This window comes from Miscanthus floridulus, chromosome 15 (genome assembly GCF_019320115.1).
Source record: "Miscanthus floridulus cultivar M001 chromosome 15, ASM1932011v1, whole genome shotgun sequence".
NCBI lineage: Eukaryota > Viridiplantae > Streptophyta > Magnoliopsida > Poales > Poaceae > Miscanthus > Miscanthus floridulus.
In genome coordinates, this window is record NC_089594.1 from 14,946,387 (window position 1) to 14,973,533 (window position 27,147).

General features: G+C 52.5%; 1 protein-coding gene across 1 annotated transcript; it reads right to left on the reverse strand.

The window, feature by feature from the left end:
• Positions 1–24,206: 24,206 nt before the first annotated feature.
• On the reverse strand, positions 24,207–26,329 carry LOC136507053 (uncharacterized). Its single transcript, XM_066501905.1, has 3 exons — positions 26,316–26,329; positions 24,570–25,632; positions 24,207–24,479 (listed from the first exon to the last, which is right to left on the reverse strand). Exons 1-3 carry the CDS (start codon positions 26,327–26,329, stop codon positions 24,207–24,209), a joined length of 1,350 nt encoding a protein of 449 aa, XP_066358002.1.
• Between the last annotated feature and the right edge of the window lie 818 nt (positions 26,330–27,147).

Genomic DNA, 27,147 nt, shown 5'->3' on the forward strand with positions numbered 1-27,147 from the left:
ATCTTGGCTCAATGGATTCTTGTGATGCCCGCAGATTATCGTCGGAGGGTTAAGGCATAGTTCGATGTGCTAGAGCAGGATGCTCGGACCTAGAGGGAGAAGTTCGACGCCATACTTGCCAGAGTCAAACTGGTGCTTGACTGTATCGACCTGGAGGTGGCTCCTCAACCCAATGGCAGGCCGCCGTGTCTGGACACCATCATCGAAAGGTGTAAGGCGGCATGGGAGAACTTCAAGAGCTTCAACCACGATGCCATTGTTACTGCTATTACTCATGCCCTTGCGGTGGTCCGGTCCCATTACCCAGCTATTGACCTTCAAGTGATAGGGGCCAGATTCACCGGAGGGATGGGTGAGGCAGAGCACCAACAGCTGGAAGATCAGGTGGAAGACGCGGTGAAGAACCTGGCCAGCGACATCGACCTGTTCGGCGAGATGGACGGCGATGGCGAAGCTCGGTGATCTGCTCAAATAGTTATGCTGTACTAACTAGAGAAAGTAGTTAGAACGCACAGAGGCACAGATAAACATTTATGTATATGTATAAATGTTGACATGTGCATGTTTATGCAGTTTGCTGGTATTGCGGTGAAAAAATCGTTGTAGTATTAACCCAAACGCAATTATACGTAGTATAAGTAGCGTCAGAGCAGTTAGTTTGTCACTAAACTCTTTGGCCTTAGCTAGCCCATAGTCCATAACGTCAAGCACAGAGCCCGTGCACATGTAGGAGGAATAGGCATGACCAAGGAACCGCAGCCGACCACCCATAACACAGAGCGCGGAGCCCATAGCACGTGTAGGGAGAGATCGGAGACTGGGTCTTCTCCATAGAGAACAGAGCGAAACGTGTGCTGCTCGGCGGTTGGCAAAATAACTTGGAGATAAATGTGGTATAAGTGGCATCCGAGCAGTTAGTTCTTCACTGAGCTCTCGGCCTTGGCTAGCCCATAGTCCATAACATCGAGCGCGGATCCCTTGCACGTGTATGAGGAATAGGCGTGACCAAGGAACCGCAGTCGACCACCCATAACGCACAGCGTGGAGCCTATAGCATGTGTAGGGAGAGATCGGAGACTGGGTCTTCTCCATAAAGAACAGAACAGAACATGTGCTGCTCGGTGGTCGGCGAAACATTTCGGAGATATGGAGAAACACGGCGGAGTGTTTTCGGTGATCACATGTTGGAGATATGGAGAATCGTGGCGGAGCGTTTTCGGCGATCACATGTTGGAGATATGGAGAATCATGGCAGAGCGTTTTCGGCGATCACATGTTGGAGATATGGAGAATCATGGCGGAGCAGTTATGGTGGTTTCGTATTGGAGTTCGTTATGGAGTAGCTTAGAGCTCGACGACCGTAAGTGGAGATTAAATCATAATGGAGAAATAATTGAGACAAATTATGGCGACCAAAACTTTATTCATCATGGAGTGGAGAATACATATCTGGAGCGTTTCAAGGATAGAAACGTATAAGGTGCTCGATGTGCCATGAATTGGGTATGTCGATTCTGTCCAAGTCACATAGGCGATAAGACCCTGGTCGGGTAACCTCTTTGACGACGTAGGGCCCTTCCTAGGGGGAGGAGAGCTTGTGCATCCCTTTGGTTTTTTGTTTTCTACGGAGAACGAGGTCACCGACAGCAAATGAATGACCTTTGATGTTGCGGTTGTAGTATCTCCGCAAGCCTTCAAGATATTTGGCTGTGCGGACGCAGGTGATCAGGTGTTCCTCCTCGGCCCTATCAACGTCCTCTATCCGAATAGCTGCGGCTTGCTCTTCGTCATAATTTTCCACCCTAGGTGCTTGGAAGGCAATGTCCGCTGGTAGTATGGCTTCTGAGCCGTAGACCAAGAAATATGGAGACACACCAGTACTGCGACTAGCTTGAGTACGCAGTCTCTAGACCATAGCTGGTAGCTCTTTGAGCCATATTCCCGGGAATGCTTTTCTTCTTTCTAATATAGCCTCTTTTTGAGGGCATTAAGGATCATGCCGTTCGCCCGTTCGACCTGGCCGTTGGCTCTAGGATGCGCAACGAAGACGTATTTGACAAAGATGCATCAGTCTTCGCAGAAGTCCCAAAAATGATGACCAGTGAATGTGGTTCCGAGGTCGGTGATGATGCTGTTTGGGAGACCGAATCTGTGGATGATATCTTCGAAGAGCTCGGCTGCTTTCTTTGCAGTAGCCGAGACAAGTGGTTTGTACTCGATCCACTTGGAGAACTTGTTGATGGCGACGTATACGTACCGGAAACCACCTGGCGCTGGTTGAAAGGCTTGATCATATCCAGTCCCCAGCATGCGATGGGCCAGGAAGCTAGGATGGTCTGTAGTTCCTGTGCCGGCACATGTATTTGCTTGGCGAAAAATTGGCATCCTTCACAACATCGGACGAGGTCTTCTGCATCGAAGATGGCAGTGGGCCAATAAAAACCAGCTTGGAAAGCTTTGCCGACCTGGTTTCTCGAGGCCACGTGGTTGCCACAGGAACCAGAGTGAATTTCGAAAAGTAGCTTCACTCCCTCTTCTTGGGTGATGCATATCTGCAGTATCCCTTCCTTGGCACTTTTTCTCATCAAGTTGTCGTCCACCAGCATATAATGCTTGCTTTGACAGATTAGGCATTCAGTTTCGGTCTTGTCGGTGGGTACTTCGACGCTGGTGAGGTACTTGATGAACTATTCCCTTCAATCGGCGGTCGGCGAAGGTACCGTAAGTACCAGCTGCTCGGCGGGGGAAATTTCTTGAACTTCCTTATCTTCCTTAATGGATGGCGCCAGAAGATCTTGAACGAAGACCCTCTGTGGAATCACGGCGCGAGAAGAGCCTAACTTGGATAGGTGGTCAGCGAGCTGATTTTGATCTCGTACCACATGGTGGTACTCGATACCGTAGAATTTCAATTCAAGCTTCCTGATTTCGGCGCAATATGCATCCATCTTGTCACTAGAGCAGGACCAGTCTTTGTTGAGCTGGTTGATGACTAGTGCGGAGTCCCCGTATACCATGAGGCATTTGACGCCGAGCTCGATGGCTATACGGAGTCCGTGGAGACACGCTTTGTATTCGGCGGCATTGTTGGAGGCCAGAAAATGTATTCGGAGAACATATCGAAGTTTATCCTTGGTCGGCGTGATGAACAGAATGCCTGCACTAGCACCGTTGATGTTGAGAGCACCATCGAAGTACATCACCCAGTGCTCGGGGCAAGTAGCGGCGATGGGCTCTTGAATCTCGGTCCACTCAGCGACGAAATCATCGAGCGCCTGAGACTTGATGGTAGGCCTGCTTCTGAATTTGATGGAGTAAGTGCCGAGCTCGATAGCCCACTTGATGATGTGTCCGTTAGCCTCTTTGTTGCAGAGAATGCCCCCTAGAGGGAACTCGGTGACCACGGCGATCTTGTAATACTCGAAGTAGTGGTGGAGCTTGCGCGACGTAATCAGAATGGCGTATAGCAGCTTTTGGACCTGAGGATAACAAGTTTTGGGCTCATTAAGGACCTCGCTGATGAAGTAGACCTGACGTTGCACCTTATAGGCATGCCCGACCTCCTCCCGTTTGATGACGATAGCTGTGCTAACGATGCGAGAAGTGGCGGCGATGTAGATCAGGAGAGTTTTGTCTGGCCGTGGCGCCGTCATGATCGAAGGCCTTGTTAGGAAAAACTTGAGCTGCTCAAAAGTTGTGTCTACCTTTTCCGACCAAGAAAAGCACTCGGAGGCCTTGAGGAGTTTGAAGAACGGTAGTCCCTTTTTGTTGAGGCACGATATAAAGCGGCTGAGAGGAGCCATGCAGCCTATAAGCTTCTGTATATCCTTAACGCATGTAGGCCATTTCATGTTGGTGATGGCGGAGACCTTGTCGGGGTTGGGCTCGATGCCACGTGCGCTGACGATGTAGCCCAGGAGTATACTAGATGGAACTCCAAAGATGCACTTTGAAGGGTTCAGCTTCCATCGGTACCTTTTCAGGTTGGCGAACGTTTCCTCGAGGTCGGCGATAAGATTGTCGGCGGTCTTAGACTTAACGACCACATCGTCGATGTAAGCTTCGATGTTGCGGCCGATCTGTTGATCGAGGCACATCTAGATGGCCCTTTGGTAGGTCGCCTCAGTGTTCTTGAGCCCGAAGGACATGGTGGTGTAGCAGTATGCACCGAAGGGCGTGATGAACGACATCTTGATCTGGTCTTCTTCCTTGAGGGAGATCTGGTGATAGCCAGAGTAACAGTCGAGGAAGGAGAGCAGTTCGCAGCCGGCGGTGGAGTCTACAACCTCATCTATCTGAGGCAAACCGAAGGGGTCTTTAGGGCAGTGTTTGTTAAGACCAGTGTAATCAACACACATTCTCTATTCTTTATTCTTTTTTTGAACGAGAATAGGTTTTGCTAACCACTCAGGATGATACACTTCTTTTATGAATCCGGTAGCTAGGAGCCATTTTATTTCTACCCTAATAGCCTCCATCTTGTCTGGCGCAAATCAGTGGAGTTTCTGCTTGATTGGTTTGGCGGTCGGCGAGACATTCAAGGAGTGCTCGATCTTCTCCCGTGGTACCCCCGGCATGTCTGCAGGTTTCCAAGCAAACAGGTTGGCGTTGGCACATAGGAAGGAGATGAGCGCGCTTTCCTATTTGGGGTCGAGGTGAGCCCTAATCTTCACGGTCTTGGAGGGGTCATCGAGGCCGAGGCCGACCTCCTTAGTTTCCTTGGACTTGGTGGAGGCACGAGGAGGCTCCAGTGATGGGATCTCCAGGTCGTCGGCGGGCACCGTCTTGGCGTCGGTGACCACATTGGCCCTCTGCATGGAGAGGTCGGTGGCTTTGGCGAGGGCAAGACTCTCTGTCTCGCAGGCGTAGGCGATGGAGAGGTTGGCCCACAAGGCCAGGACTCCTATAGGCGAGGGCATCTTTAGCACCATATAAGCGTAGTGCGGTATAGCCATGAACATGACCAGAGCTGGCCGACCAAGTATGGTGTGATAGGCGGTGTTGAAGTCGGTGACGTAGAAGTTGATGTGCTCGACGCGGTAGTTGCTTGCTGTGCCGAACTGTACTAGTAGGGTGATCTCTCCAAGCGGTTTGGATGCCCTACCAGGTACCACACCCCAGAAGGAGTCTGAGGGTGTGAGATCTGTTACCCCGAGACCCAACTCCTTTAGGGCTCCAGCGAAGAGGAGATTCAGAGCGCTCCCACCGTCGATGAGCACTTTTTGGACGGTTGCATCAAGGATGAGGGGGAAACACCCTGCGTAGGGGATGTCTACCCACTGCTCGGCCCTACTAAAGGTGATGGGGACCTCGGACCAAGGGCAATAGCTAGGGTTGGCGGCGACATCTTCTGTAGTGACGGTGAGGACCCGCCGGGCGGCGAGCTTCCGTTCTCTTTTGCTCTCTGTGGAGGCGAGGCCCCCGAAGATGGTGGCAACCACCTTGTCGTGATCCTGGAAGGTATTGTTATTGCCCCCAGGTGGTCTGCGGCCTCCGGCTCTGTTGTTGGTGTCGTCGTCCGGCTTTTTGTCCTAGAACTCTTTAGCCAAGCCGAGGCAGTCCTTGATCTTATGCTTGGCGTTCTTATGGAGAGGGCACGAGCTGTCGAGGATCTTCTTGTACTGCTCGTCGTAGTTGCGCTTGGCGCGAGGTTCATTAACGGCGGCGACGATGTGGTCTGGCCGGCAACGGTGATTTTGACCAGACTTGGATCCTTCTGGCCGATCACGGCCACTGTCCCGATGGTAATTGTGGTCGTCATAGCGGTAGTCATTGTGGCATTGGTCGTTGGGGCGGTCATCGTAGCGGCGAGTTGGGCGATGAGTGCCCGCATCCTCATTGAAGCGCACCTCGGCTTCCTCAGCGTTGGCGTACTGGTTGGCGGTCATGATCATCTTGCCAATCCCTATGGGAGGCTTGCAGTTGAACTTGGAGCGAAGCTCACGGTGATGGAGTCCTCGGATGAAGGTGGTGATGACCTCAGCTACCGTGATGTTGGGAATAGAATTCTGCATCTCGAAAAAGCGTCTGATGTAGCTACGAAGGAGCTCGGATGGCTTCTGGTAGATGCGGTTGAGATCATGCTTGGTGCCCGGCAGAGTACACGTAGTCATATAATTGTCGGTGAAGACTTTTTTTAGCTCTTCCTAGGATCCGATGGAGTCCAGGGCAAGGCTTGTGAACCAGTTCATGGCGGTTGGCGTGAGCATGATGGGAAGATAGTTCACCATGACACTGGTGTCTCCTTCGGCGGTGCGGACAGCAGTGGCGTAAGCCTGTAGCCACTGTATTGGGTTCATCCTTCCCTCGTAGGGCTCGACCCTAGTGATTTGGAAACCACGGGGCCACTGAAGTGTTTAGAGCACCCTCATGAATGCTGGGGGCCCTTCGGGGTTGTCGGCACCATCGTCTGTAGCGTTGCCGGCGTTGAGTGGCTCAAGAGCTAAGTCTGGGTTACCATACTCTTGCTCGTACTCCTGGCGGCGGTGTACTTCTTCTTCATGGGAACCGAAGCGGCGTTCGTCGATATGTCATCGTGCATCTTGGAGATTGTTGAGGTGCACTCAGACGTCCTGGTCAACCTCCTAGTCATGTTGGCGATGATGTTCAATGCGCTTGCCCCTAGCTCCGCCCTGGAGGGGTTGCCTGTCGTCGCGGTGTTGGTCGGTGAAGCGACTTGGGCGGCGATCGGATCTTGGCACGGCTGATCGGTGAATGGAGGTTGTGGAGTATGAAGGTCTCTGATCCTGGCGGATCTCGTTGACCTGATAGTGCGCCGCTTTAAGCATGGCGGTGACCTTGGCGGCCTCTGGTGTCTGCGGGAGCCGAACGAGCTCATTGGCGGCCACAGCCAGGTTGGCGCTTGGGGTCTTGTAGATGTCGTGGCCGTCAACATGGACAAACTCATTGTCGAGATTGCGTTGGAGTGGCCTTCCTTGCGAGTCAAGCTAAGCCTCGGCCATCGCATGGGCTACCTCATTTGCTCGGCGCTGTGCATGGTTGACGTTCCGGTTCTCGTGAGCGGCACGTTCCTCCTCGGTTTCGCCATTCCGAGAGGGGCTGTCGACACTGACGTTGAAGATTGCGCCGCCATAGAAAGGAGGGAGAGGAAGTAGTTCGGTGGTGGTTTTGGCGACGGTCTCCATAGAGCCCTGGGACTCGGAGTTTAGATTCTCCTCTAGGATGGTTTGGAGGGATGCTCCGGGGCGTCGGCCGATGTGCAGCATGTTGATGGCCGACGGAGGCTGGTCGGCAATCTAGTCGGCGATCTGGTCGATGGGAGGTTGGACATCTCCAACCTAGTCGGCGAATTTGCCCCTTTGGGCATCCCGGTAAGCGGCGGCGACGTTGGCGAAGCCAAAGTGTAGGGCCGTGACCCCTAGAGTTTCCCGAGCATCCTCTGATAGATCTAGATCAGAGGGTGGTCGGCGCTGAACCAAAGTGTCCAGAGCCGATTCGGCGATGGAGAGGCAATCGACGAGCTTCAGACCAACCTGATCAATGGATGCAATCAGATCTTCATTGTTGATCTGCCTCCTCTGGTAGCGAGGAAGCGGGTGACAAGTTGTCGATGAAGGCAACCTCAGAGGCGGTTCTGAGAATGGATGTGCAGTCGCAGGTGTTGGGGTGATCAGCACAGAATCAATCTGTACCGGCTCGATGAGCTCTCCGACTCTGTCAGTGTTGATGATCCACGAGATTGATCCGACCGTGAAGATTTGGCTGGGCTGCGAGAGGGACGAAGAGCCTGCAGAACGTACCATCTTGTTCGATATAGAAATAGCACGCACACCCCTACCTGGCGCGCCAACTGTCGACAGAATATCGTTAGCAGTCCTCTGAGGGGTATCCGACGAAGGTAGATTGATCGGCAGAGAGGCGTGTAATCAAGAACAAGAAGGCAACAGAGACACACGAGTTAGACAGGTTCATGCAGTCAGTATGACGTAATACCCTACTCTTGTGGTCTGTTGGTTTGTATTGGCTATCGTATGATATTGCGTGAGTTTGGAGGGGGTCCCTGCCCGCCTTATGTAGTCTGGGGTAGGGTTACAAGTCAGTTAGATCTGAGAGATAACCAAAAAGTAATAACAGATTACAGGAATCATGGGATCATACGTATCCTAACAGATCACGTAGTATCTTCAGGATATCTTCCCGGTATCTTGCGGGAGGCGCTGAGCAGCGTCGTGCCCCCAAGGCTTCATCTTGTGGGCTGGGCCGCCCCTGGGGGCGCAGCCCATGTGGTCTGCCGTGGGTATCTGGGGTCGTACCCCCCACACATATATCTCTTACAACTAAAAAGAACAAAGTGTGGACATTTTTGGTGCGACATTTGTTTTGGTTCGTCCGTCTGCCCACGACCGTGCGATACCTCGCTCGCTTCATCGCTCTGCCTTCGCCCGTGCGAAAAAAACACATGTGCTCTATGCTCCGCGCTGCCCCTCCCTCTCCCTCTCCCTCTCGCGATATCCCTCACGTCGTCGTCCGCCTCCATCCCGTAGCCCTGCACCCGGCCGCCCATGCCCTCCCTCTCGCATTCTCACATCTACCTCCTCCGCAACCCTCCGCTGGCTCCGTGCTTCACTGCATTCCCCCCCCCCCTCGATCCTTTGTCGGGCGCCCGTGCTCCCTGTATCAGTTTTGGTAGGCGAGGGCTCAGATCTGGCACCGCCGGGACTGGATCCGGTGCCCTCATGGCAGGATTCGTCAAGCCCCTGGCCGGATCTGGAGACGACATGTGATCTCCGCTTGCGGGCGGAGGCGCAGCGCAGAGGCGGCTGGATCCCTATTAGTTCCTCCACTGCCACATCCGCCTGTGGGATGAATGAGCCGCTACTGCCGGAGTTCTCGGTTGGCAGCCATGGCTGCTGCGTGACCTCGGTCTTCGGTGCGGGGTGGGCCGTGGGCGGTCGTAGCTGCCGGTGGTGGCAAGTAGGGAGTGACGCATTCGGCCGCGCCGGCGCTTCCATGCACCTCGGTCTCCAACTTCCTCCTCATCATCGGTAAGCTAGCTACCTATGCGAACCTCATCATCATCTCCTTTGGATAGGTCGATTTGTTCTGTGACAGCCGAAAGATGGCAAGGATACGAGAGCCACATCAGTGCGTTTCTGCATGTGGAAGAGCACTTTTTGAAGAAGACTAACTCTGGAGCCATCGGTATTGACTCTAGAGACCTTATTGTTTGCTTCGTTTCACCGTCTGTCCACTCTTGAGTATTTGTTGTACCGTGACTAAATAAGTTCCTTTCCGGTGGCTATAGGCTGGGAAAGAATGTGTTACCGAAAACACATGAAGTTGGTTATTCCTGCACTGCTTAACAAGAACAACCAATAATCTCTTTGCTCAGTGCATTGAATGAAACAATCCCAATTTTTGTTAAGTAGCAGCAGCCATACATCCTTACTGAAGCCTGAACTTGATTGTCATGGAAACTGTCAGTGGTTTCCAAATCACTGCACAAGAAATAAATCGAACATTTTCTTCTTCATATGCTAAATTGCAGTACATCTTTTTCTGCTCTTTTAGAGTATAGAAAATGGTATTCATGAGTTAGCATCTGCCTGCACAGTTTTTATTCCTTAATAATATGATTTTAACACCTTCGAAAGCAATGACAGGGAGGGCTTAATATTCTTTTTTTGTTGTGTGTTATGATTTTTTTCTTATATCTTAACTAGAATCTCCTACAACTAAAGATGGTATTCACAGTTTTTGCTGAGTATGCACAGTTTTTTATGTGGTTGTGGAGGTTGATGACGCAGAGGGTATGAGGGTTGTCGTTGGGAAGCACCGGCATGCTTGGGTGGTTGGAAAGGCTGATGAGGTTAAGGCTGTCTCAGTTATTGGCAAGGTATTTGCCAAGTATTTCATGAATGGGGGTATTGAGGAGGGTGAGGCAGGCATTGGGAAAGGCGAGTTCATGCCAGTTGGTTCAGATGGAAATGTTGTTCTATCCTTTAGCTTGTTGAATGCTGATCCAAGTGATTGGGTGTATGATTGGTAAGAACAAAATTCGCAACTCTGCTATACTTCTTTAGTTCTGCTGTTCCTTTGTTGTTGTGCTAATGTTCCCTTCCGTATCAAATTGCTATAAAGATTCAAATTTTGTGTTCTATGTTAGTTGTTTAAGTACAAGTAATGTACAACATATTACATATTAGACTGCATCAAGAAAATACTTGTGCAAAACATTCATTTATCTAGACAATGGGGATATGGTATATTTCTTATTTACATCAGTTAGCTGTCCTGTAGGCTATGTTTAGCTTCCTGCAAAAGTGAAACCTATTTTCCTTTGCTGCTGCTGCTGTTGGAATTTTCGCACTTAGGCATTCTACATGCAGGGATTTTGAAAAGATTGGTGAGAGGATGTTGAATCCTGTGGTTGAGGCACTGCGACCAATTGCAGAAATCAATATAGAAAGTCAAGTGCTAATTTGCATTAAACTAAGCTACCTTCTTCCATTTCTTATGAAAATCATGATATTCCTTTTTGCTTAATATTGTCGATTTTAATAAGTAATAATCCTATCACTTCGTTTCAGGTTTTATACCACACTCCTAAGTCATCCTATTCTTATTCTAATGATAAACTGGGTGGCAATGTCCTTAGTATGGGAGACATTCCTTTCTTTGTATGTGTCTGACTTGTCTTGTTGAAACCATTTGCTCTTGATTGTACTACATTCTATCCATAGCTTGCCACAATCATCTATATTAACTGCGAGGTCCAAAAATTTAATCGCTCCATGAAAAATATGACGTTGACAGGTAAACTCAAATGAGTGGCACTTGGATACATCAATTTCAGCTACAGGACGATCAAAAGTTCTTCAATTTGTGGTGTATGTTCCTTGGATCAAACTTGATTGTTAACCTCTGTTTTTTTTGTTGTACATTAAACTTTTTTTTGAAACTGTACGTTAAACTTTACTCAAGTGTCAAAACCATGATGTAATATAATTTGTTCTCTTCAACAAATTTTCCTTTCTTTTTTTACCATCACATCATCATTTTCCTTTGTTAAACTTCTGGTAGATATAATGTGTCCATGATGTTTGTATCCATGCTTATGATTTTTTTGGTTAAAAATACGACTTTTTGTGCTTGTAGCAATGCACAGGCCAATACATATATTACAGTAACTCTATTTCGCAGATTGGAGGAGAAGAAAAGTGAAGGGGAGCAATTTGATCAAAAACAAAAGTGAAAAGTTGTAGATTGAAGGAGAACAATAATTGGTTGATCATTTTCTAATATAGATCATCATACAATGCTTCAGTCCCTGGATAGAAAAGGCATATAGGTAACTCTGTTTCATCTTACAATTGATGCAAAAGTTAAACTCAATTGCCAGTGACCTATGAATCATGACCTATACACGGGATTATATGCTTTTATAACATAACTGTTGTATTTGTGTATGCTCACTATCCCAACGCTCCAAATTGTTTCTTCGTCTTACCAGTGTTTTTACATAGCCAATTGTACGTAGCGCTATCTATATCCATAGCAAGATCTAATATCAGGATCTTGACAGTGTTAATTGTTGAGAAGAACATGAATAAGGGGAAGAAACTGTTAAATGATAATATTCCCAATGAATATCATCTATAAAGAGGTTCTAGCTCTATAGACAAGATAATATTGCTTGTTAATACTTTTTTCATGATAATCAAAAGTACCTTTATTAAACAGTACCATCATTTATCATACGATCTGTGTGTTTTTAGTATAAAAGTTTTGCTGTCCCGTAGCAACGCATGGGCAAGCTTGAAAAAAACTTCTCTCCAACGACTATCTTTCACACTTGGGAAAGTCGATCCAATGGCATGGAAATTTACGCGTGTGTATCAATAGGCCAATCTAGATATGGGAGGATGTGGGGAAGAATATGGAGTAAGGATATGATTCCCAATGCAAATGTACAAGAGAAAAAAATAAAAATGGTTAGGGTGATTTAGAAATAGTCCGAAATTCATGCTGCAAAATGTCTTGTATCTTTTAGGAGTAAGATTTTAAAAAATAGTTAGAGGAACCCAATAAATATGCTTCCAGCTTTTTTGAGCCACTTAGAAAACTCATTAATTTACCAATTGTTTTTTTTGAAACTATTGGAAATTCTCTAAGTTAAATGCATGCATTTTACTCTTCAAAATCTCAAAATCCAAATAAACATAGATAATATGAGATACCGCATTCTAGGAATCCCTGACCAATCCAAAGGGGGACAATAGTAAAGCAAAAAGGTTGAGAGTAGTAGATAACAAATATCATTAGCACTAGCAGGCCATGGAATTTAGGATGTAAACTACAGAGGTGGGTTTTGGCGTAAAAAATGGATATCGGAGATTTCTTCCTGCCGGTATAAAACATTATCTTAGTCGCATCATGGAAAGGTCTATACAATAGAGTTTGTGAGTCTGCGACGCTGCGCTCCCCGTGACTGTGTTAGTTTTACGAACTTTGCTTTTTGGATTAAATGTCACTTTAACGTCGGTATTTAATTTCACAGTATCATTATCTTATCATGCGATCCGTGTGTTTTTAGTACAAAAGTTTAGCTATCTCATAGCAACGCACGGGCACGCTATATATATATATATATATATATATATATATATATATAAAGAGAGAGAGTATATTCAGTAGCCAGCTACAAAATAAGTTATTTTGTAGCCACCTCCATTTACGATAATTTTATATACTAATTTACGATAATGTCAATACATATTTATGATAGTTGGGTTACTGTAACATGGGGATATTTACCATAATGTTATAGTAAACCACTTAGTAAGGAGTTCCTATAATCTCGTAAATTAATAAAGTAATTATCGTAACTCAAAGTGGCTACAGAATAAGTTATTTTGTAGCCAGCTACAGGATAATAGCGCTCTCTCTCTCTCTGTGTGTGTGTGTATATATATATATATATATATATATATATATATATATATATATATATATATATATATATATATATATATATTGTCAGTGTTTCGGACCGGGGGTCCTCAACCAACCAGTAAATGTGAACTGCGTGCCCCTAATCCCGGATGGTGATGCAAAGAGACACAAGGTTTATACTGGTTCAGGCAATCGGCGCCCTACGTCCAGTCTAGGAGATCGATCTTGTATTCTCTGCACCGAAGTGCTTGTAGTAGGGGGTTACAAGCTGGATGAGAGAGGGAGCTAGTCCCAGGTCTCGGCGTGGTATGGTGCGGGCTGCTTGAGTCGTTGCTCTCAGGCAGCGTGGGAGCGCGCGTGAATTGAGTGAGTGCGTTTTTGCGTGAGGGCTGGCGTGGTTTCGATCCCTAGAAACGGCCCTGGCTGCTTCCTTTTATAGCCACAAGGAGGGAGCCAGGAGTACATGAGAGAGCTACACGTTGAGCCTTAGCGAGGAAGGAAGATCCAGTACTGTGGCCTATTCCTATAGCAGCACAGTGTCGGGAATGGCAATTGGTACTTGATCACCGGTGCGTCACGCAGGCCATGCCCGAGGCTGTTGAAGTCGTAAGAGTCCTTGTTGACGTCTAGTCAGTATGGCCTCCACTGTAGGTGACATGTCGTGCCTGGTGGACTCTTGTCCTGGTGGAGTGCCGAGGCCTAGCGGGTGCTGGAGCTGATCGTGCCGAGGCCTTCTTTGCCGAGGCCTCGGAGGTGACCTGTGTACGACGCAGGGGTCTCGGTGGTCTGTGCCGTACCCGATTCCGGTGAAAAAGTGCAGAATGGGCGTCCGTAGGGAGCCGTAGTCTCTACACCGTCAGTAGGGGATGGTAAAAAGGTGATTTGACCGCCGTCCCATCGCCCTTCTTGCCATACCCTGCCAATCGTGGCTGACGTAAGCGTAACTAGGGATACTTACACGGATGGGACGGCCCGCCAGAGGGGCAATTGAGGCGGAGGCGATGAGAATGCGGGACGAGCCCAGCCTCGAGCGAATCGGAGAATTGGAGATCCGTCTGAGGCCTTTCGGGGCGAGGCTTTGGTGAGAGGGTCTCGGCGAGAGGGCCTCGGCGGGACATTTTAGGCCTGTTTCGCATGAGGCCTCGGCGCAAGGCCTCGGGCGAATCGGAGAATTCTACCGAGACCTTGCAGTAGTCTTTTGGCTTTGGTTTTAGCAAGGCTTAAGCAATATTCTTGGATCTTGCTTAGGGTACCCCTTCTTGTGGTATCCGACAGTAGCCCCCGAGCCTCGGGAGGAGTGCGGGCACTCTCCTGAGGTTTTTGATGAGACTTGGTTCGCAACAGCTCCTGTCGGGATCGTGGTTTGTACTTGGTGGTTCTGGTGGGTGCGCGCGAGCGCACCCGCCGGGTGTAGCCCCGAGGCCTTGGAGGAGTGGGTTTACTCCTCTAGGGGCTTTTTTCTCTGTTGAGCAAGGGGTCTCATCGTGCTTGCAGGGCCCGCGAATGCGAGTTCGGGTCGCTAGGTCTCGGCAAACTTTGCAGGAAGAGCCCCCTAGCCTCTGCACAGAGCGAGAGGGCCGTCAGGTGCTCTCCTGGCTTTTTATACGCCTCTCGCGCGTGAGGGTTTGTTTGCTGTGACCCCCTTGGGTGCGAGCCTAGGTCGCGGGGCCTCAACACATCTGCAGGAAGAGCTCCCTAGCCTCTGCCCGGAGTAAGAGGGGCATCAGGAGTTCCCCTGGCTTTTTGTACGACCCTCGCGCAACCTTTTCGTTCGGAAGGAGGGGTTTGTTTGATGAGCCCCCTCGAGTGCGAACCTGGGTCGCTGGTCTCGGCAAAGTTGCAGGGAGAGCCCCTTAGCCTCTATGGGGAGGTCCGTCAGGGGTTCCCCCTGGCTTTTCTATATGACCCTCGTGCTTCCTTTTCGTTCAGAAGGAGAGGTGGAATGTGCCAGGCTACCCTCGGTGGGTACGAGCGGTGACACTTTCGGTGAGCTGCTATCGGGTAAGTCCGAGTGGAGGCCTGTGCCCCATTCAATAAGGGTTGGCTAGCGGTCTAGAGACGCACTCCAAAGGTACCAGAGGGCTTCTCTATTGGGTCCCAGGGCCGTTTGATTGGCCCCGGGGGCTCGGCACCTCCCTACGGTGGGATCCCATTCGGAGAACTCCCCGCTGGTCTCAGACACGACTTAGGGCATCCCGAGCTATCGCTTGCTTGGGCCATGGCCATGTATGGGCTCGCCCATAGTTGTCCCTGACTCTGTTGTCCTAGGGCGGCTGTCGAAACCCTCGGTGGTCCAGCCTTTGAACCCCTGGACCGTAACAGGCTCGGCGCCCTTTTTGTTGCTTTTTTCCGAATCTATGAGTGCGGGTCTAGGTGGCTTGACCTTGTCTTGAGTGCAGAAGGAGCCCCCGAGCCTTCGCACGGAGCGAGAGGGCGGTCAGGGGGTTGTTTCCCGAGCCCATTCGTGTGCGAACCTAGGTCGCTGGGTCTCGGCAAACCTGCAGGAAGAGCCCCCTAGCCTCTGCACGGAGCGAGAGGGACGTCGGGTGCTTTCCTGGCTTTTTATACGCCTCTCGCACGTGAGGGTTTGTTTGCTGAGACCCCCTCGTGGGCGAGCCTGGGTCGCGGGGCCTCGGCATATTTGCAGGAAGAGCTCCGTAGCCTCTGCCCGGAGCAAGAGAGCTGTCAGGAGTTCCCCTAGCTTTTTGTACAACCCTCGCACAACCTTTTCGTTTGGAAGGAGGGGTTTGTTTGCTGAGACCCCCTCGAGGGTGAGCCTGAGTCGCTAGTCTCGGCAAAGTTGCAGGGAGAGCTCCATAGCCTCTGCCTGGAGCAAGAGGGCCGTCAGGAGTTCCCCTGGCTTTTTGTACGACCTTCGCACAACCTTTTCGTTTGGAAGGAGGGGTTTGTTTGCCGAAACCCCCTCGAGGGCGAGCCTAGGTCGCTGGGTCTCGGCAAGGTTTGCAGGGAGAGCCCCCGAGCCTCCGCACAGAGTGAGAGGGCAGTCAGGAGTTCCCCTAGCTTTTTATGCGACCCTCGCGCATCCTTTTCGCTCGGAAGGAGGGGTGGAATATGCTAGGCTACCCTCGGTGGGCGCGAGCGGTGACACTCCCGGTGAGCTGCTATCGGGTAAGTCCGAGTGGAGGCCCGTGCCCCATTCGATAAGGGTCGGCTAGCGGTCCAGAGACGCACTCCAAAGGTACCAGAGGGCTTCTCTATTGGGTCCCAGGGCCGTTCGTTTGGCCCCAGGGGCTCGGCGCCTCCCTACGGTGGGATCCCATTCGGAGAACTCCCTGCTAGTCTCAAACACGACTTAGGGCATCCTAAGCGTTGCGTTTGCTTGGGTCTCGGCCATGTACGGGCTCGCCCATAGTTGTCCCTGACTCTGCTGTCTTGGGGCGACTGTCGAAAACCTCAGGGGCCCAGCCTACGAACCCCTGGACCGTAACGGGCTCGGCGCCCGGTTCCTTTACCTGAAAGGAATAGGATGGGGGGGATGTTTCCCCCATTGATTCGACAACGGCCGGCGCGCCTTTTTAGGCGATTTCCTGGGGGGCGGAACGAAGTCTGTTGCTGCATCAGTCGGTCATGACGTGGCGTCAGTGGATGGGACGTAACTGTTCCCGCGATTAATGAGGAAAAGGTGGGAGCATGGGCGGTAGAACCAGATCTGGATTAATCATGCCTGAACTCGAGGAAAACTTCCCCGATTTCGTCGCCTGTCTGTTTCGTCCTTACCCTGCATAAATACGAAACGGGGCTCGCCCCTTCCCTCCTTACTCTCCATTGCCTGTCCGTTGCCAAGAACAGAGAGCGCCGGGGAGAAGAAGGGAGAAGAGCGAGCGAGAGAGAGAGAGAGAGAGGGAGGGAGGGAGACTCACCATTGTAGTCGAGCCTTCCACCGCACTCATGGCTAGCGACATTGTTGTCATCGAGGCAGACCCTTGGGATCCATCCGATGTGTCCGTGGAGATGCTGCAGTCTCTCGTCGATGATGGCCTTCTCCGCCCGATCACCGACCTCAATAGGCCGGAATGGATCGCTCCACTCGGCGAGCCGGAGCCGAGGCCACCCGCGGGGTACATCGTGAGCTTCATCTCTTTCCACGAGCGTGGTCTCGGCGTGCCGGCGGACCGATTCATGCGGGCGCTCCTGCATTACTACGGGGTGGAGCTACACAACTTCAACCCCAACTCCATCGTGCAGGCGGCCATTTTCGTCGCCGTCTGTGAGGGGTATCTGGGGATTGCCCCCCATTGGGAGCTGTGGCTCCACCTCTTCCGAGCGGGGCATACCACCAAGCCGGCGGGTACAGCGGGTATGAGGAAGATGGTGAGGGCCGGTGGCTATACTCTCCAGGTGCGCCAAGACTGGCAGCACCTCTACATCTCGGCCCAGCTTGCGTCGTCCAATCGCCGCTGGTACACCAGCTGGTTCTACCTCCGCAACAACGACGGCGGACTTCCCCCTTATACCGGACGAATCGTGGAGGACTATCTAGAGAAGTGGAGGTATGGCGTCCCGAGGGAGGAGCAACCCAGGCTGTAGCCGCTCCTGGACGGGCTAGAGAAGCTGCGAAACCGCTGCCTTACGGCGGCCGTGGTCGTGGTGGCCTTCCACCGCTGGAGGGTGCTGCCGCTGATGGCTCAGCGGCGGCGCCTGTTCGAAATGAGACTGGGTGAGCCAATCGAGGGCATCTGGATGTCTGCCGCTGCCCTCTCCGATGATGCGGTTCTACGTCGGGTGAGGGAGGCGGTGGATGGGAAGATGAAGAGCGATGGCTTGACCCATATTGTTATGCGCCTGTCGTGGGGGTATCTCTCCCTGGTAAGTCTCGCGCCGCAGCAGCCCCCAAGGCCTCCTCGCTCCTCATCGTTTTTCCGTTTGCTTACTCGCGCTTGTCATTCCCACAGGGGATGAGAGACGTGCGAGCCTCCCCGCCACCCGTTCCTAAGGATGCAAGGCGGCGGGCGGCGAACCGAGCACATGCCGAGGCGCAGAAGAAGAAGAAGGACGCCAGGGCAGCAAAGCGCGACAAGAAGATACTCGAGCGCAAAGCGCTAGAGAAACGTCGCCGGCGTCAAAAGCAGGATGGTCTCCTAGTGGAGTTGTCTCCGTCGCCGTCGCCATTAGAGAATTCTTCGGATGAAGATGGCGGGATCGAGGGGGGGTGAGGTCCCCTAGACTACCTCCCCGATGTTGGGGAGACAGTGCTCGGGGCGTCGGCGAGTAGCCCGGCGCTTCCAGGGGGAGGAGGAGGTGGCGCCCCGGGGTCGGCGATCGCTTACCCCACGTCCGAGGCTGATACGCCCGAGCTACGGGCAATGGGGAAGCGTGCCGTTGGCCTGTTGGGCTCGACTGTAGTGGTGGAGCAGGCGGCGGTGGAGGCGACGCAACTGCCTCTGCAGAGGGTTGAGGGGGTGTCGAAGTCCGACGAGGGTCGGCTGGCGCCAGCGGATATCGGGGCCGTGTCTCTGCCGCCGCCGCCGCCATTGCAGAGGAGAGTCGCAGTGCCAAAACGGCTGCAACCCCGCTCGAGGTGAGTTCGCATCGTCCCCTGCTTGCTTTATGGTCATAAGATGACCAAGTGGGTGTTCTGCCTTCAGTCGGAAGCGTTAGGTGGAGGTGCCAGCCTTGGCACCGCGCAAGGCACTCAAAGTGAGCACCGGTCCCCCTGCTCACCAGGTGGCGGAGGTGCAGACCGCCGTGCAGCCTAACGCGGCACCGGCCAGGGCCGACCTGAAGAGGTTGGTCGTTCTGGAAGAGGCTCCTGGGGCGGTTACGGAGCAGACGAAGGAGGAAAGGCCTACGCCCCGCATTGTCGAGGCCCATGAGTCTAGTGGGGCCGGGGTGTTCCCAGTTGCCGAGGCCGAGAGCAAAGCCGAGGCCCCTGGGACTTCCGAGGCCAAAATGGTCGAGACGAGTGCGGCGGCCCGGGATTCTGAGATGGAGGTGGAACATCCTTTGGTGCCGCCCCTGGACCAAGGCCTGCCGCCATTGCAGGAGAGCGCCCGAGAGGTGGGAGCTCAGGCGACCTCTCCTGCCGATACTTCCCGGGGGAAGGAGGCAGCAGATGTCGAGGCCGACAGCACCGCCGAGCAATTGGTTCTAGCTCCTGGCTAGGGGAACTCAGCCCTTGCGCGGGTACAACCCGAGCCCCGCGGGTGGAATCACCCACGTGTATCGTGGCTGAGCTGGGACGACCCGGAGGGGGAGCCTCTATTTGCCCTCGAGGACGCGGTCGAGGGGCGGCGCTGGAGCTCCTTCGAGCATTATCGCCGGCTGGCGGTGCAGTCGCTGTGAACAGTGCTGTGCATCATGGACGACGATCTGCCTGGTGTCGCCCAGGTACGCGTCCTCCTTTCTCGTGCGGTGTCATTTTGTTCTGAGTCTTTTTGTGATGCATGACCCTTGTTCTACCTACCCAGGAGCTCGAGGCCCGGTCTCTCAGGAAGTCGCTGTTCCTTCGTCAAGAGAGGGACGTCTGGGACCAACTTGGGCAGTAGAAGGACCTGCTCGCGAGCGCCAATGAGCTTCTATCGGCTCGGAGCGCGGAGGTGGAGGACCTCCGCCTTCGCTATGCAGATATGAAAGCCAAGGCGGCCACGGTTCGGGAGCAGGCCGCTCCTTTAGCGGCATGAGTCAAGGAGCTGGAAGAGGAGCTGACCCAGGTGGCCGGCGAGCGGGACGTCCTTCTTTCCTGGGTTGAAGAGGCGACGGTCTCTGCCAAGTCCGTTGCTGCACAGTTGGGTGAGACAAAGGGCGCCCTGGATGAGGCCCTCAAGGCGGCCGAGGCCTCTCGGGTCGATGCTTTGGCTTGGAAGGGGAAGTTCGAGGGTAAGTTCTATTCCCTTTATTTTGTTTATTTTTCTTGTGTTCGGCTCCCTAACTCTCTGGTGTGGTACAGAGCTGGAGAAGGAGGCCTCCAAGGCGACCGAGGCATCACGGGTCGAGCTCCAGCGCTGGAGAGAGAAATCCGAGGGTATGTCCCGTGGGCCTTTGCCCCTGTTTGACTTATTCTTCTCTCGTGCTGAACCTCATCCTGCTCGTTTTGGCGCAGGGTTGGAGAAGGAGGTTTCCCGAGTGGCAGAAGCCTCTGTCGCAGTGCAAGCGACGCTCGAGGCCAAGATCGAGGAGCACGATGCGCTGCAGGCCGCCGCTTGTACCGTCTGCGAGGCTCTAGCTGTTGAGGGGGCTCAGTCAGGTAGCTCCCTCAGGAGCCGCCTGGCTGCGTTGAGTGGCCAAGTGCGGGAGCGACTTCGGGCGGCGTTGCATACAGGCGTCAAGCGTTCCTTGGCCGTCGTCTCCTCGCACTACGCCGTCAACCTCGAGGCCATCAGCGATGGTTACATTTTGCCTGATGATGACGAGGAGGCTGATGAGGAGGTCGCCAAGCTGATGGAAGCGGTTGAGGTCCCTAGGCCGGCGCTGGCCAGTCTGTTTGAGGAAGAAGTGGTTCCCTCTGCGCCCGCCGCCGATGTAGGAGATCCCAAGCCGTGATCTAGGCCAAAGGGGACATGTAAATGAATTAAGTTATTGTCATGTCGTGACATTTGTGGCCATCGAGGCCTTTGAAGTACTCGTGCGCATGCTTTTTTAATCGGTTTATATTATTTTTCCGAGTCTCTGTCCTCTGCCTTGTTTCTAGACAAGTCTCTGCAAACGATTTCCTCAAAACCTGAGCTGCCCCTCTGGCGAAAGGTGGTGAGGGAGTTGCCGTAGCCCAGAGGCATAGGCGGTCTCGTGGCTCAGCCGGCCTTTTACACTCGAGGCGCGCTTTTGGTCCTTAGATTTTTTACGATCGACCTGTCAGAGTACGCGAGAGGGTTTGGCGTGGGAATTTATTCAAAAAACGATTAAAAAATAGTGCCTGGGACTTAGGGGGTTCCCCCACTTCTAGCCCCCGAGGGAGGCTTGGTTCTGCAGAGGCAGAGCCGAGCCTCGCTCATAGCGTTATCGCAACGTCGATCTCGAAAATTAGAGCAACTAAAGAACGCTTCTTTAATATATTTTGAGAAAAAATGTATACAATGCTTGGAAGTTTAAGGGTAGAAACGACGTAGCTGTTCTATGTTCCAAGCGTTGGTGAAGACTTCGCCCTTCTCGTTGGCCAGCTTGTAGGCCCCGGGTCTCAGCACTCGGGCGACAATGTACGGCCCTTCCCATGGCGGGGTCAACTTGTGGCGGCCCTTGTTGCTCTGCCGCAGTCTTAGCACCAGATCGCCCACCTTCAGGTCTCGGCTTTGAATGCACCGGGCTTGATAGCGTCGTAGGGCTTGCTGGTACTTGCCCGAGTGTAGCAGCGCAATGTCTCGGGCTTCCTCTAGTTGGTCGAGGGCGTCCTCACGGGTAGTGCGGTTGCTTTGCTCGTTGTAGGCCTGTAACCTCGGGGAACCGTACTCCAAGTCTGTGGGGAGGATGGCCTCGGCTCCATAGACTAGGAAGAATGGCGTGAACCCCGTGGCTCGGCTTGGTGTATTCCTTAGGCTCCAGATGACCGACGGGAGTTCGATCAGCCATTTCTTGCCGAATTTCTTCAATCGGTTGTATATCCTTGGCCTGAGGCCCTGAAGAATCATACCGTTGGCATGTTCTACTTGGCCATTCGTCCTAGGGTGTCCTATGGCCGACCAGACCACGTGGATGTGGTGGTCATCACAGAACGTCAGAAATTTATGTCCAGTGAATTGTGTCCCATTGTCGGTGATGATGGTGTTTGGAACTCCGAACCTGTGGACGATGTCCATGAAGAACAATACTGCTTGCTCGGATTTGATTTGAGTGATCGGTCAAGCCTCGATCCACTTGGAGAACTTGTCGATAGCTACCAACAAGTGGGTATAGCCCCCGGGGGCTTTCTGCAGAGGCCCAACCATGTCCAGTCCCCATACGGCGAACGGCCATGTGATCGGGATGGTTTGGAGGGCTTGGGCCGGGAGGTGCGTCTGCCGCGAATAGTACTGACATCCCTCGCAGGAGTGTACCAGCTTGGTGGCGTCGGCAACCGCCGCTGGCCAGTAGAACCCTTGGTAGAAAGCATTTCCGACGAGCGTCCGAGGCGCAGCATGGTGCCCATAGGCTCCCGCGTGTAAGTCCCAAAGTAGGGCTTGGCCTTCCTTGGTGGTGATGCATCGTTGGAGAACACCAGATGGACTTCGTCTGTATAACTCGCCGTTACTGACGACGTAAGTTTTGGCTCATCGTGCAAGCCATTGGGCCTCGGTCCTGTCCACAGGAAGCACTCCTCGAACGAGGCGATCAAGGAGGGGGACCCGCCAGTCCGCCCCCTGGTCGGATTGGGGAGGTTCTACATCGATTTCCATGGTCTCAGGCTTGGCCGTCGGGGTCTCGATAACAGAGGGGGCCTCGGGCCCTGTGGGTGGCTCGGCCGGTGGGCCCTCTTGTGTTGCCAAGGCATAGTCCACCGAGGGCTTGTGCAGGTCTCTGGCGAATACGTTCGGGGGGGACCGAGGCCTGCGCCGATGCCATCTTTGCCAGTTCGTCCGCGGCCTCGTTGAACTTTCGCGCAATGTGGTTGAGTTCGAGACCGTCAAATTTATCTTCAAGGCGACGTACCAGTTTGTAGTACGCCTCCATTTTGGGGTCATGACAATTCGAGTCCTTCATGACTTGGTCGACGACGAGCTATGAATTGCCTCGTACGTCGAGACGCCGCACTCCAAGCTCGGCAGCGATCTATAGGCCGTTGACGAGGGCTTCGTATTCGGCTGTGTTGTTGGAGGCAGCGAAGTGGAGCCGGATTGTGTAACGCACATGCACTCCGAGGGGGGAGATGAAAAGCAGACCCGCGCCTACCCCGGTCTTCATCAGGGGACCCGTCAAAGTACATGGTCCAGCATTCTGATTGGATTTTAGCAGGTGGTAGCTAGGTGTCGGTCCACTCAGCCACAAAATCGACTAAGACCTAGGATTTAATTGCTTTCCGGGGCACAAAAGACAGGGCCTCCCCCATGACTTCGACAGCCCACTTGGCTATTCTACCCGAGGCCTCCCGGTTCTAGATTATCTCCCCCAGAGGGAAGGATGACACCACGGTCATCGGGTGGGATTCGAAGTAGTGACGTAGCTTGCGCCGAGCCAAGACTATGGCGAAGACCAACTTCTGGATATGGGGGTAGCGTGTCTTAGTTTCAGAGAGTACTTCGCTAATGAAGTAAACGGGTCATTGGATAGATAGAGTATGCCCCTCCTCTTGCCTCTCGACTACTACTGCCGCGCTGACCACCTGGGTCATTGCGGCGACATAGAGTAAGAGAGCCTCACCCTTGGTTGGCGGTACCAGGACAGGGGGGGTTGGTGAGTAATGCCTTGAGCTTGGTGAGGGCCTCTTCGGCCTCGGGGGTCCAAGAAAAGCGTTCGGATTTTCTCAAGAGACGGTACAGAGGTAAACCTTTTTTGCCAAGGCGCGAGATGAAGCGACTTAGGGCCGCAAGACATCCCATAACTCTCTGTACTCCCTTGAGGTCTTGGATCGGCCCCATGTTGGTTACGGCCGAGACCTTCTCTGGGTTGGCCTCGATGCCGCGCTTTGAGACTATGAATCCCAAGAGCATGCCTTGGGGGACCCCAAAGACACACTTCTCGAGGTTAAGCTTGATGCCCTTCGCCCTAAGGCATTTGAAGGCGATCTCTAGGTCATCGATGAGGTTACTGGCCTTTCTGGACTAGACTACGATGTCGTCCACGTAGGCCTCGACAGTTTGCCCAATGTGCTCGCCAAAGACCTGGGTCATGCACCGTTGGTATGTGGCCCCTGCGTTTCTGAGACCAAATGGCATAGTTCTATAGCAGTACATGCCGAATGGGGTGATGAAAGAAGTCGCGAGCTGGTCAGACTCTTTCATCTTGATCTGATGGTAACCAGAATACGCATCAAGGAAGGATAAGGTCTCGCATCCTGCAGTGGAGTCAACGATTTGATCGATCCGTGGCAACGGGAATGGAACCTTTGGACATGCTTTATTTAAACTGGTGTAGTCTACGCACATCCTCCATTTTCCATTTTTCTTCCTAACTAGTACAGGATTGGCTAACCACTCTGGATGGGATACTTCCTTGATGAACCCAGCCGCCAAGAGCTTCTGCACCTCCTCGCCGATGGCCCTGCGCTTTTGCTCGTCGAATCGGCGTAGGTGCTGCTTCATAGGTCCAGAGCCGGCTCGAACGTCCAAGGCGTGCTTAGCGACCTCCCTCGGTATGCCCGGCATGTCTGAGGGGCTCCATGCGAACATATCGGCATTCGCGCGGAGGAAGTCGATGAGCACAGCTTCCTATTTGCTGTCGAGGGTGGCGCTGACCCTCAATGTTCGGCTGTTGGAGCAGTTGGGGTCGACCGGGACGAGCTTGACAGTGTCTGTGGGCTCAAAAGTCCCGGCACGGCGCTTGGAGTCGGGTACCTCGCTACCGAGTTGGTCGAGGTTGATGATGAGTGCCTCGGCCTCCATGACAGCCTCTACGTATTCGATGCATTCGACATCGCAGTCGTATGCATGCTCGTACGTGGACTCAATGGTGATGACGCCGTTGGGGCCGGGCATTTTGAGCTTGAGGTAGGTGTAGTTCTGGACCACCATGAACTTGGTGTAGCACGGGCGCCCTAGAATGGCGTGGTAGGTTCCCTTGAATCCAACCACTTTGAAGGTGAGGATCTCTTTGCGGTAGTTGGAGGGAGTGCCGAAGCAGACCGGCAAATCAATGCGTCCGAGGGGTCGTGCGCGCTTCCCTGGCATGATGCCGTGGAAAGGTGCGACACCCCCTCGGAGCATCGACTGGTCAAGCTCTAGGAGCTCCATGGTGTTGGCATAGAGGATGTTGAGGCCGCTACCTCCGTCCATCAGTACTTTGGTGAGCCGGGTGTTGCCGATAATCGGGTCGACGACGAGCGGGTATTGCCCGGGGTTTGGGACATAATTGGGGTGGTCCTCCCGATCGAAGGTGATCGCCTCCCGAGACCAATTAAGGTACTGGGGAGTAGCTACCTCAACCGAGAAGACTTCCCAGCGTTCCCTCTTTCGTTGACGTGCCGTGAGGCACGCTGAAGGCCCGCCAAAGATCATGAAGGCATTGTGCACTTCAGGGAACCCGTCGTCCCTGTCGTTGTCTCTGTCGCCGGCGCCCTTCTTCCTGGCGTCGTCGTCGGGAAGTCCGAGCTTGGCATAGTAGCATCGAAGCATGGTGCACTCTTCGAGGGTGTGCTTTACCGGGCCCTGATGGTAAGGGCACGGCTTCTTGAGCATGTTGTCGAATAGTCCGGGGCCTCTGGCGGGGCCTCGGGGATTCCTACGATCCGCGGCTGTGACAACCTCGGCCTCGAGGGCCTCTTGCTTCCCTTGGTGCCCCTTTTTCTTTTTCTTGGGAAAATGGGAGGGCGAGGCCCCAGAGGTCTCGTCCCTCCGCTTCTCCTTTGCTTTGCCATTGGGGAAGATGGCCCCGACAGCTTCTTCGCTCGAGGCGAAGTTGGTGGCGACGTCAACGAGCGCGGCCGCCAAAGTTGGTATGTTCCGTCCTAACTCTCGGACCAGGTCTCGGCAGGAGGTGCCGAAGAGAAAAGCTTGGACAACTTCCGAGTCACCGACGCTGGGCAACTCGGTGCGCTGCTTGGAAAAGCACCGGATGAAGTCTCGAAGAGACTCGTCCGGCTTCTGGAGACAACTCTTGAGGTCCCAGGAGTTCCCGGGGCGCACGTATGTGTAACACCTCGGGTGTTTAAAATACTAAAATCTAACATGTTATCATATGCATTGCAAAGCATTTGGCATTTGGTGAAAACTCTGAGATGCATACACTAAAACAAGTTTATATTCATGTGGTATGTGTTGAATTGTATTGTTTGACTTAAATTCAAAGTTTGTTTGGATTTTTGAATTTTTCGAGAAAACCCCGCTTTTCAGCATTTAAATCCTACCCTGAAAATCCATTTCAAAATCTAAGCATAATTTGGGGTTGATCCCAAAAGCAAAAGTGTAGAGCTTGGCAAGTTATACAAAGTTTGTTTTTGGAGTTTTTCAAGTTGTTTAGAAAAAATTTGAGTAATTCAAAAAGGCGTAATTCGTTAAATTTCCCTATTCAAATTTAAAAGTTCATTTCAAAATCTAGACCGAATTAGGAGATGGTTATAGAAGCAAAGTTATAGAACTTTTGATTTTGAACAACTTTTGTTTTTGGAGATTTTTGAGTTGTTATGAAAATTTGAGAGTAATTTGTGAATTTTGGCGAATGACAAACTTGTAATTACTGGGAACAGTGTTCACCGCCTAAGCTACATTGCCGTCGGACCTTCTTCGACGTTCCAGGCGTGTCGTGGCCGTCCTTGATGTCACGCTGGCGCGGAAACGGCTCCGTCGTGGCTTCCTTGAGCTTCTGCGCCGCGCTATAAGTACCAAGACGCTGTCATCGTCGTTTTTCTTCTTCCTTTGTTTTCACCACCGCCGTTGTCATCGCTCCAACAAGCTCGCATCGTCTCCCCAGCGCCGTTGCCATCTCGGTAAAGGCCGTCCTAGTTTCGTCTTTTCCTTGCGAATCCAGCCAGCTAACATTGGTCGCCTGAAATTGCCGAGAATCCGCTGTCCACGTCTTTCTTCCTCGCGGTCGGCAACTTCACCGCCGCGGGCGTGTCATCGTGGCCAGAGCCCTCCGGTGAGCCGTTGTCCGTAAGCAGTGTACTTACGGCTTCGTCTCGATGCTGTAGTACTTAGTCAGTTGTTGTTTACTCATTTTGATCACTGCAGTCGCCGGTTCTCCCTCACCTACGATCTTTGCTCCGCCGTGATCACCGTAGTCGTCGTCACGCCTCTCTGTTGCTCCTCCGACCCTGCTCGTTGCTCAGTCATGTTCGGGGTGAGGTGTTGAACCCTTCTGTGCTTAGTGTTTAACCTTTATCGTGCTTGTGTCACCGGTGTAGTGCGGTCGTGCCATCGTGCCGCCATGGTCATCGCTGTGCTCGGTCCAGTATGGAATTGGAGTGGTGTATCAGCTAGTGTAGTGGTTGGAGAGTTCACCGTAGTGGTCGGAGAGTTCACCGTAGTGGTCGGAGAGTTCACCGTAGTGGTCGGAGAGTTCACCGAAGTGGTCGGAGAGCTCGCCAAAGTGATCGGTGCTGGCGTGGTCACATCAGTTACGAATATGGTTTGGTTAGTTTGGTTTGTAACTATACTGCGAAGGAAAATTGTATCCAATTTATTAATTTTTGCATCCATCATCGAGCATCATGTT